General features: G+C 47.0%; 1 protein-coding gene across 2 annotated transcripts in view; it reads right to left on the reverse strand.

Annotated features, from left to right (window-relative positions):
* Nucleotides 1–2062: 2062 nt before the first annotated feature.
* SRL (sarcalumenin) overlaps nucleotides 2063–9406 on the reverse strand; it is a 43274-nt gene continuing 35930 nt past the window's right edge. For both annotated transcript variants that reach the window (XM_006757882.2, XM_006757883.2), the window contains 3 exons: nucleotides 8270–8386; nucleotides 6877–7110; nucleotides 2063–5357 (listed from right to left, as the gene is read on the reverse strand). In XM_006757882.2, coding sequence (XP_006757945.1) covers nucleotides 4546–5357; nucleotides 6877–7110; nucleotides 8270–8386 — 1163 coding nt within the window. In that variant the 3' untranslated portion in view covers nucleotides 2063–4545. The remainder of the gene's footprint in view (nucleotides 5358–6876; nucleotides 7111–8269; nucleotides 8387–9406) is intronic.

Here is a 9406-nt window from a genome sequence, read left to right on the forward strand (position 1 = left end):
ACATCGTTCATACAATGACTTCTCGGCTATGCCCACCCACCACCCCAGACATACCTGTTCCTCTGGACCCTCTCCACACAAGATGCAATGCACAGACCCCATCTTTACCTCCTCCCCCCAAAAAACAGTTATTTTTTCTTTCATTCTGTTTCCACATAGGTGATGAGTCTTACATGCCAGGCACTGTGCTTAGGTACCGGGACATCATTTGGCCACAAAAACTCACATACGCATCTGTTTGTCCACACACAGACATTACATGAAGGTACCTGCACACCCCTTATATATATATAACCACATGTAACCCCCATATATGCAGAGGGTACGTACACATACCTGTAAAAACACTCTCTATTCAGCCCCTCACATCATTGGCCGATGTTTAGAATGGTCTTTGATTTTGCTTCCTCCATTTTGTGTTTGCTTACCTATCGTCTTAATGGCAGACTTAACCTAAAGATGGTAAGGTGTGAGGCTTGTGAAATAGTCCAGTTTGGTCACTCCAGCAGATTCTGGCATGTTATATTTATCTTCAAAACAGATCTCACCTACCTTCCCTTTTCCAGGGAAAAGCTCCTTATTTCTCCCGGTCTTGGGAACATGCTGGTTGCAATCATGGGTGGGAGAAGTGACCTGGGGCAGGTGTGGGTAGGCAGCAGTGGTTTTAGGTCAGCTTACTCGGTTACTTAGACTGTGGACCCTAATCAAGAGGAGAGCAAGGGAGAGGGAAAAAATGAACTGCATTGCCCTACTCATCAGGCCCTGAGATCAGCCCCTTCTGACAGGAAAACCCAGAGCAGGTGGCCAAGCCGCTGAACCCCACATCTTCCCTGGCCTGGCAGTCCCACCTCCCACCAAATCTGAGGACCCAGGTCTTGTCCTTTTAAGAAACATGCTCTACCTGGCCAGCATGGCTGGCTGGTTGGCATCAACCTATGAACCAGGAGGTCATGGTTTGATTCCTGGTGTGGGGCATGCAGGAGCCGATCAATGAGTCTCTCTCATCATTGTTGGTTCTGTCACTCTCCCCATCTCCGAGGAATAGAGAGACACATCAATGAGAGAGAAACATCGATCAGCTGCCCCCTGCACAACTCCCCCACTGGGGATGTGCCTGCAACCAAGGTACATGCCCTTGACCGGAATTGAACCCGGGACCCTTGAGTCCACGGGCTGACACTCTATCCACTGAGCCAAACCAGTTAGGGCTCAGGTTTCTTTAAAGGCAAGAAGAGGCAGGAGGCCCAGGCTATGCTATGGGGGTACCACTTCTTGTAGAAGCCAAGGGAGATGCCATCCTTACATTCAGGGCAGACCTTTCTGCTCCCTCCACCAGAGCCTTCAGGCACCAAGTGGGCAGCTGTGTGCCTGAGGGCGTGGATCAAATGCCTCTGTGAGAGACTGGGTTAGTTTTCAATAACTCCTATTAATGGGACTGCCACAGAAGCAGGGAGAAGGACAATTTCAGGGAAGTGTTGCTTCAGGTTTACCATTACACTACAGCAGGCCTTAGTTTCATAGCCAACTGAGGGAACAGGTCATCTTTGACACTGGGAGGCTAGAAGGAGGAAGCTTGAAAAGAAGACAGGAAGGGGTAAGGAGATGCAATTATAAATTTTCAACCTATCCCCAAGAAATTTAAAAATTGGTACATGGGAATGAGAGCAGACAGGAGGAATGAATAGGTGGAGCACATGGATTTTTCAGGACAGTGAAACTATTCTGTATGACACTATAATGCTGGGTACATGTCATTAAACATTTGTCCAAACCCACAGAAAGTACAACACCAAGAGTGAATCCTAATGTAAGCTATGAACTTTGGGTGACTATGACGGGTCAGTGTAGGTTCATCAATTGTAACAAATGTATTACTCTGTGGGGGTGTTGATAGTGAAGGGAGCTATGCATGTTGTGGGGAGGAGTATATAGGAAATCTCTTGCCTTACTCTCAATTTTGCTGTGAACCTAAAACTCTAAAAAACAGTCTTAATGAAAATTAGTACACTCTACTAGATTTAACGGAAGATAAAGAGATTGAACTGGTTGGATACAATCAAAGTACAATGTGTTAAAGAGAGATTGGAACTTTATTGAGACTTTCTACCTGATGAAATCAGAATGGAAAGAACACTGGAAAGGTTCCACTTTGGAGAGAAACAGCTACTGTTCAGGCACAAATACTCACAAATACTCCTCTTGAGGGATCTCTGGATCCTAAATGCCCTCCCGCCCCTAGCCTTCAACCCACCCCCTTACTCCCCCTCCCCCATAAAAGTCAGAATTCTGCTTAAAATCCACCTCCACAGAGTGAGGCACAAAATAGCTCTTAAAGTCCAAGCTGACTGATAGACAGGCCTGCGGGCAGTTAGAGAAAAGGTTAAGTCAAGGAGTGAGCATAGGATTAGGAATAAGAAAAGAAAAATGGATGGAGAAAAGAAAGGGGGGGGATCACACTGACAATGTCACCACCCTGAAAATATAAATGTTGTATGAATGTATTAGCCTCATTCCACCTTCTTCGCCCAAAGCAATGGTGGTAGTAGCTATGACAATGCCCATACAATTCTGCATATTTTATTTCCCCTACTGCACTGGGAAACACAGATATGCCACGAGGAGCTCCAGTGTATTAGGGGCGTTAAGGAGCAAGGTGGGAGGGCAGACTCTCCAGAAGGTAAATGACAGAGAGATGAGGCAAGGGTTGGTTCTTGGTGAGAAGAAAAGCGGCTTATCGGGCCCTGTCACCAGGCTCCTTGGACACCCCTAGGTGATCCTTTTTTCTTCTCTGGTTGGCTCTGTCCTTAGAAACAATGTCCCGAAGGCTGTGGGGCCTCTGGCTTTCTTGAGGGAGGTTCCAGGTCCTCCACAAAGCCAACGGAAGCAGCCTCTATTGCAGCCGCACCGAAGTGCTACTAATTCTGAGAAACAGGAATTCCGAAGTTGCAGTTCTCCGCATGGTTTGGTTGCCAACTCACTTCCACTGCCGATCCTCAGTGCCGCTCTGCTCCCTCTGCCTTCCTCTTCACTTTCCTTCTGCTCCAGGATGACTTCCTGGTGCTGGCAGGTCCTGACCCATGCCTCCTGGCAAAGCTCCCAAGAGAGGCTGGAGCTCACTCGGCAGGAGCCCCTCAGGCAGCCCTGGGCCCAGTCTCCAGGATTTGCACAGACTGTTCCCTTACCTGCCTTTTGTCAAATGGCTCCTTCCCTCCAGGGTCCTTCCCCGCATCCTCAGTCCCTCACTGCCCTTCTGGGTGGCACACCAGCCAGGCAGAACTCTCACAAGGTCTTTCGCTATGCTCTCTGGCATCTGTTATCTCCCTAATCTCTCTTGGACAACATAATACACACATATCCACACTTATTGGTGTCTGAAGGCCCAGGCTTTCCTGCGGTATGTCCAGTGGGAATCAGCATCAAGTTCAGGTGGAAAACTGAAGGTTGAGCCTTAGTTGCCACTGACATTGATGACTGGTGCTGGTTCGGACTCCTGTGAGTTTTGAGTGTTAGCACATCAGGGAATGAGAAGAAGGGAGAGGGAAAGCCATGGTGATGAAAATCAGGAAGGAACGACCCTTCTGCAGACTGTCTCCACAGAGAAGTTGTGGAAACAGCCTCCTCTTAAATTTGGAAGAGGCGGGCTGCCCAGAGAAGTCCCCAACGAAAGGGAGTGAGGTCTCCTTTGTCCCCTCTGAAACCCAAAGACTTTGGGGTCCAAGTTTTCCAAGACATGCAATAAACAAAGACACACTGCAAACCAATTAACCCTCTGAGCTGTACTTTCACTGAAGCCACTTCCAGTGAATCACCTGAATGCACAGAACACTGGCCCTTCTCTTGGGGCCAATAAAGGGACTCAGCTTCCCAGCTGGCTTAGAACACCACGTCAGAGAAATGGCATGGGGGAGGCAGATGCTTCTCTTCGCCTGGGAACTCTTGTTCTCTCTTAGTGTTCGGGTACCCTAAACCATCCCTCCCAACCCGGGAGGAAACAGGGAAGAGAGCCTGGGGAGTGGGCTCAAAACCCAGGTTAATTCAGGCCCCAGAGAGCATCCCCTAGGGAAATCAACCAAAGTTTAAGAGACAGCTGAGCACTGGCGGGGGAACACAGAAGACTGTGGAAGGCAGCCACAAAGGACCAGGACAGTCCTACTGACTCAAGTCTTCTCTTTTCCCAGCTTATAGCGGGGAAAGGAGCTTCAGCTGCTTTTAGCTTATTTAATGCTCATCAATTCAGTATACCCTAGAATTTAGCTGCTCTCTGTCCCTCCCAGATAGGACCCAGGAAAAGCAGGGATGGCCTGACTTGCCTCCATCAGGCCTCCTAATTGAAGCAATGAGACAAGCAAACTATAATTCACAGTTTCCACTCTCCTCCCTCGACCCACACCTTCCCCCACCACTGGCCTCAATTAACTCCCCCATCTCCAACGTGTGATGATTCTTTGCCAGTGTGGCTCAAAGGGCTAATAAACCAGGACTTCTCAGACAGTTAGAACACAAGCTCATTCACCAACAGGAACCCGAGAATGGCCACACCACAGCCTAGTGTTTCTTATAGCGATTCTTTGGGGTTTCAGCACACCCTGTTTTGTCACAGTTGAGAGCACCTGGATTCTTCCCCAGCCCCAGGCTTCCGAGGAGGCCGGGGAGCTCGTGGGTGATGGCCCGCTCAATCTTCTCCAGAAAGCAGCCCCCCATGTAGGAGCACTGCTGGGACAGGAGCTTGAAACTAGAAATGGGGTTGATCCCAAAGAAGTCCTTATAGGCCTCTCGGTTGGGCAGGTCAAATTTGCTAACGTTGGTCTTTGCCAGGATGGTCTTGAAGATATAGAATTTATCAGGATCTTCCACAATGTCCTTAAAGACCAGCTCTCCGTCACTGAAGAAGGTCATTTTGTCCTTGTACGTCTGCAGGTAGCGGTCGACCAAAAGGGCGTGGATGCGCACGCGGATGGCATGCTGGCGGATGAAGGCAATCTTGTTCTCCAATCTGTTCTCGATCACCTGGTTCAGGTCTTCCAGGAGGGAGATCTCTTCCTTGAGAAACAGGTCCCGGTGAGTGTCGGGCTTGTAGTCTTGTGGCCAAAAGGAGCTGACGTAGACCCTTGGGGGCTCAGTGACGTTGATGAGCGGGGCCAAGCTCCAGAAGAGAGCCCCATAGACCCGCATGAGCATCTGAGTGGCCAGGTTGTCGGCCTTGTTCAGGATGATCCTTATCTGGGATTCACGCCCCTTCAGCTGGCGGAACAGCGTCTCCAGTTCCAGGCCCACATCCAGCTTGGTTGGGTCAAAGACGACAAAGATGAGGTCAGCTCTGTCAATGAACCACTGGCATACATCGTTGAAGGGGTAACCTTTGGGAGAGGGAGTGAGAAGTCAGGCTGAGCAAGCATCGGCCCAAGCCCCCTGGTGCCTCTTGCCAGAACCAAACCATTCCACAGGCTGAAGGAAATCACGGCATTAAGGATTTTCTGGCCTTCTGAAGGCTTTTAAGAATTAATTGTGTATCTCTTGCCCTTTGTCAACCTTCAACCAAGACCAGCCTGATTCTTGCTTTAATCTAAGTGAAATCCAAGGTTCCAGGGAAGCAAAATGCTCTTTTTGAAATGGAGATTTTCCTACTATCTAAAAAGATCTGGGGCAGTGGCGAAGATGTTGAAGGAAGAAAAAGTCAGGGAATTAGAAGGATGTGAAAGAGAGGATCTACCAGTACTAGACTAATTGAGGTGATCACTTCTTAAGTTATATAAATGTCTATTCACTATGTTCTACACTTGAAATTAGCATAATGTTGTATATCAACTGTAATTGTAAAAAAATTTTAATTAATAAAAATTAAAAAGAGAGAGGATCCATCATTTAGTGGAAAGAAATGTGAATCTGGCATAAGACCCAGGCTAGAATTGGGGCTTTGTCACTGGACAGCTGAATATTAAATGCTTCCAAGTTTTAGCATTTCAGCTATAAAATGAGAAGAACTATGAAGCCTAGGTTGATCTCAAGAGTACTATGTTGCTACAAATACAGGAAAGCACCTAACTAAAACTTCCGGTCACAAGGTAGGTGCTTAATATCTTTTCATTCCTCCAACTTCTTATTTTCAAAATGAGGAGGCTAGGAATACCTGTCTTGAAATTATTTTACAACAATCAGCCAATAATGCATAAAATTACCTAATATATACTAGGAGTAAAATAAAGGTCAATATTAGTGATAATATTATTACTAGTCATAAAACAGGGTCTGGTTATAACCAAAACAGGAGTGAGAGCCATAAACTGAGATCTATCATCTGGTCATATATTCTACAAATGCCTGTTATGACTCATCTCTGCAGATAACCCTGAGTCATGATGATACTCAGTGGCCTATGTACAGCCTAGTGCCTCCTGGGCCCAAAGTGGCACTCCCCTGTCACTTGAAGGTAGGTAGGGCTTTTGATATAGGCTTATGTTGAAGCAGGCCTGGTAAAGCAGGAAGAACTAAAGGTCAGGTTCAACCCAGCCCCAGGTTAGCCAGAGGTCAAGTACACCTGGACTGAGACCCAATTAATCCAGGCCCTTGGTCAGTCAGGACAGCCCGGGCCTCCTCAATGACAGCTCAGCCCCAGCATGGACCTTGAGGAGCTACTTACAGAGAAGATCAGCTTCCTCTTGGGAAAATAATGATCACCTCCAAACCAGATCAGTCCTTGGGGAGGTAAAAGGACAAGGTACTCCACGCCTAAATGGCACCACAGCAAAACAAGTAGGGGCTGGAGGCAGAGAACATATCCCCTGGTGTTGGGCAATGCTGGCCACATTTCCTCCCCTCTGCCTGCCTGCCACCCACTGTCCAAGGCTCACCCTGTGTCAGAAATGAGTGCTGAATTACCTCTTTCTTGCTGTTTGCGGTTCTCAATGATGCCTGGTGTATCCACAAATGTGACCCGCTCTAGAAGTTTGTGGGGAACCTCGATGCCAATCAGCTTTTCCAGGAAATTCTGGCCAAACTTCTCAAGAGGTGAGAAGGACCGGGTACTGTCAGCTGCCATGACAATACCTTCGATGGTTTTTAGTTTGGGCCCATGCATGATGACCGTGAACTCAGAGGTGGTAGGCTCAGCACCTGCACACATAGGCACAAAGTTAGTAGGAACAGTCATCTCCTAGGAAGAGACCTACTGCAAAGTAGGTGGGTAAGCAAGGTATTTCAGGGAGGGTTTGCCATAAGAATCAGCTACTATGTTTGCTAAGCTAGTGACTTCCCTTTTGTTAAATGTGGATGGATATATATATATATATATATATATACACACATATGTATACATACACACATATATATATATAGTTCAGTAGCATTAAGTATGACCACCATCCATCTCTAGAACTTTTTCAGTACCCCAAACTGAACTGTATCCATTAAACACTAACTCCCCATTCTTAACTTCCCCAGCCCCTGACAACAACCACCATTCTACTTTCTGTCTCTATGAATTTGATGACTCTAGGCCAGGGGTGGGCAAACTTTTTGACTCGAGGGCCACAATGGGTTCTTAAACTGGACCAGAGGGCCGGAACAAAAGCATGGATGGAGTGTTTGTGTGAACTAATATAAATTCAAAGTAAACATCATTACATTAAAGGTTACGGTCTTTTTTTTTTTTTAGTTTTATTCATTTCAAACAGGCTGGATCTGGCCCGCGGGCCATAGTTTGCCCACGGCGGCTCTAGGCGCCTCATTAAATGGAATCATATGACAATTTGGTTTATTTTGCCCTGGCTGGTGTGGCCCAGTTGATTGGAGCGCTGTCCCATGTACCAAAGGGTCACAGATTCGATTCCTGGTCAGGGCACATACTCAGATTGTGGGTGCAATTCCCCATTGGAGCATGTATGGGAGGCAACTAATCAACATTTCTCTTTCACACAGATGTTTTTCTCTCTCTCTTCCTCTCCCTTCCTCTCTCTCTAATATCAATAAAAATATATTTTAAAAAATAGTCCCCACATTTCACCCATGTTGTAGTATGTATCAGAACTTTATTATTCGTTAAGGCCGAATAACATTTTGTTTATCCATTCATACATCGATGTATATTTGGGTTGTGTGCACCTCTTGTGTATTGTGAATAATGCTGCTACCAACATGAGTGTAGCTGCTGGTTTCTTGTACGTGATTTTCATTATTATTGATGACACATAAAAACATATAAATGTTTTGTTTTGTTTTCATAGCGATTTTACATATGACATTGAAATTCAAGAATCACACAAGAAAATCCCACCTGTATAAAGCTGGTAGCGAGTGTCTTCCAACCCGAGGAGGTAGTTTATCATGGTGGATTTGCCAACGCTCCACGGTCCCAGGAACAGCACCATCGGTTTGGAAGTGATTTCCCCATCTGTGGGCAGCAGGAGTTAGAGGTGGAAGTGAGCTAACAAGTTTCTCACTACAGGAGCGACACAGTTCTTCACACTGCATCCCAGACAGTCCATCTAATTGGGTTGTGGAATTCTACGTTGGACCAGTCAGCATGTAACAATCAGTAGTACATCTCTTGCTACATAAGTGCAATCGCCCAGTTAAAATATACCAGAAGATACCATTTGGGCCTTGCCCAGATGCTTGGCACACTAGCACCAGAAGGAGGCACTAAGTGAAGACAACAGACACGGACGCAGAGCTTACTCGGCATGAGGCCTCCCACTTTCAGTCTGGGAGAGAAGGGTTCATAAAAGGAGAGCAGAGAGTTATCACAGAGCAGGGAGCTGTGAAAACTCTGCTCTCTGGATTGGTAACAGAAGAAAGGGTATGAGAGGAGAAACCAAAATGGCGGCATAGGTAAACACCTGAAATTGCTGCCTCGCATAACCACTTCAAAAATACAACTAAAAGACGAAACGGACATCATCCAGAATCACAGGAAGGCTGGCTGAGTGGAAATTCTACAACTAGAAGAAAAGAGAAAATCACACTGAGACTCAGAGGAGGTGCGGAAGCAAAGTGCAGAAGTACGGAGGCGCACATGGAAAGGGCTGGCAACTGAAGACGCGGTTGAAGGCTCTGAACTCCAGTTCTGGGCGAGTCTCTGGAACGGACATCACAGAATCACAGGAAGGCTGGCTGAGTGGAAATTCTACAACTAGAAGAAAAGAGAAAATCACACTGAGACTCAGAGGAGGTGCGGAAGCAAAGTGCAGAAGTACGGAGGCGCACATGGAAAGGGCTGGCAAAACAGGACATGGTTGTTTTCTTCAATCGGGAGGGAGTCTCAAGCTCCAGACTGCTCTGAACTCCAGTTCCTGGCGAGTCTCTGGGGACCCAGACTCATACGGGGAGAAACTGGACTGTGAGGCATCCGTCAGAACTCGAGTGCGGCTTTCTCTCAGAGGTGCTTGCAGTGATTACTGGGATAATGAAA

This window comes from Myotis davidii, unplaced genomic scaffold, assembly GCF_000327345.1.
Source record: "Myotis davidii unplaced genomic scaffold, ASM32734v1 scaffold555, whole genome shotgun sequence".
Taxonomy (NCBI): Eukaryota; Metazoa; Chordata; class Mammalia; order Chiroptera; family Vespertilionidae; genus Myotis; species Myotis davidii.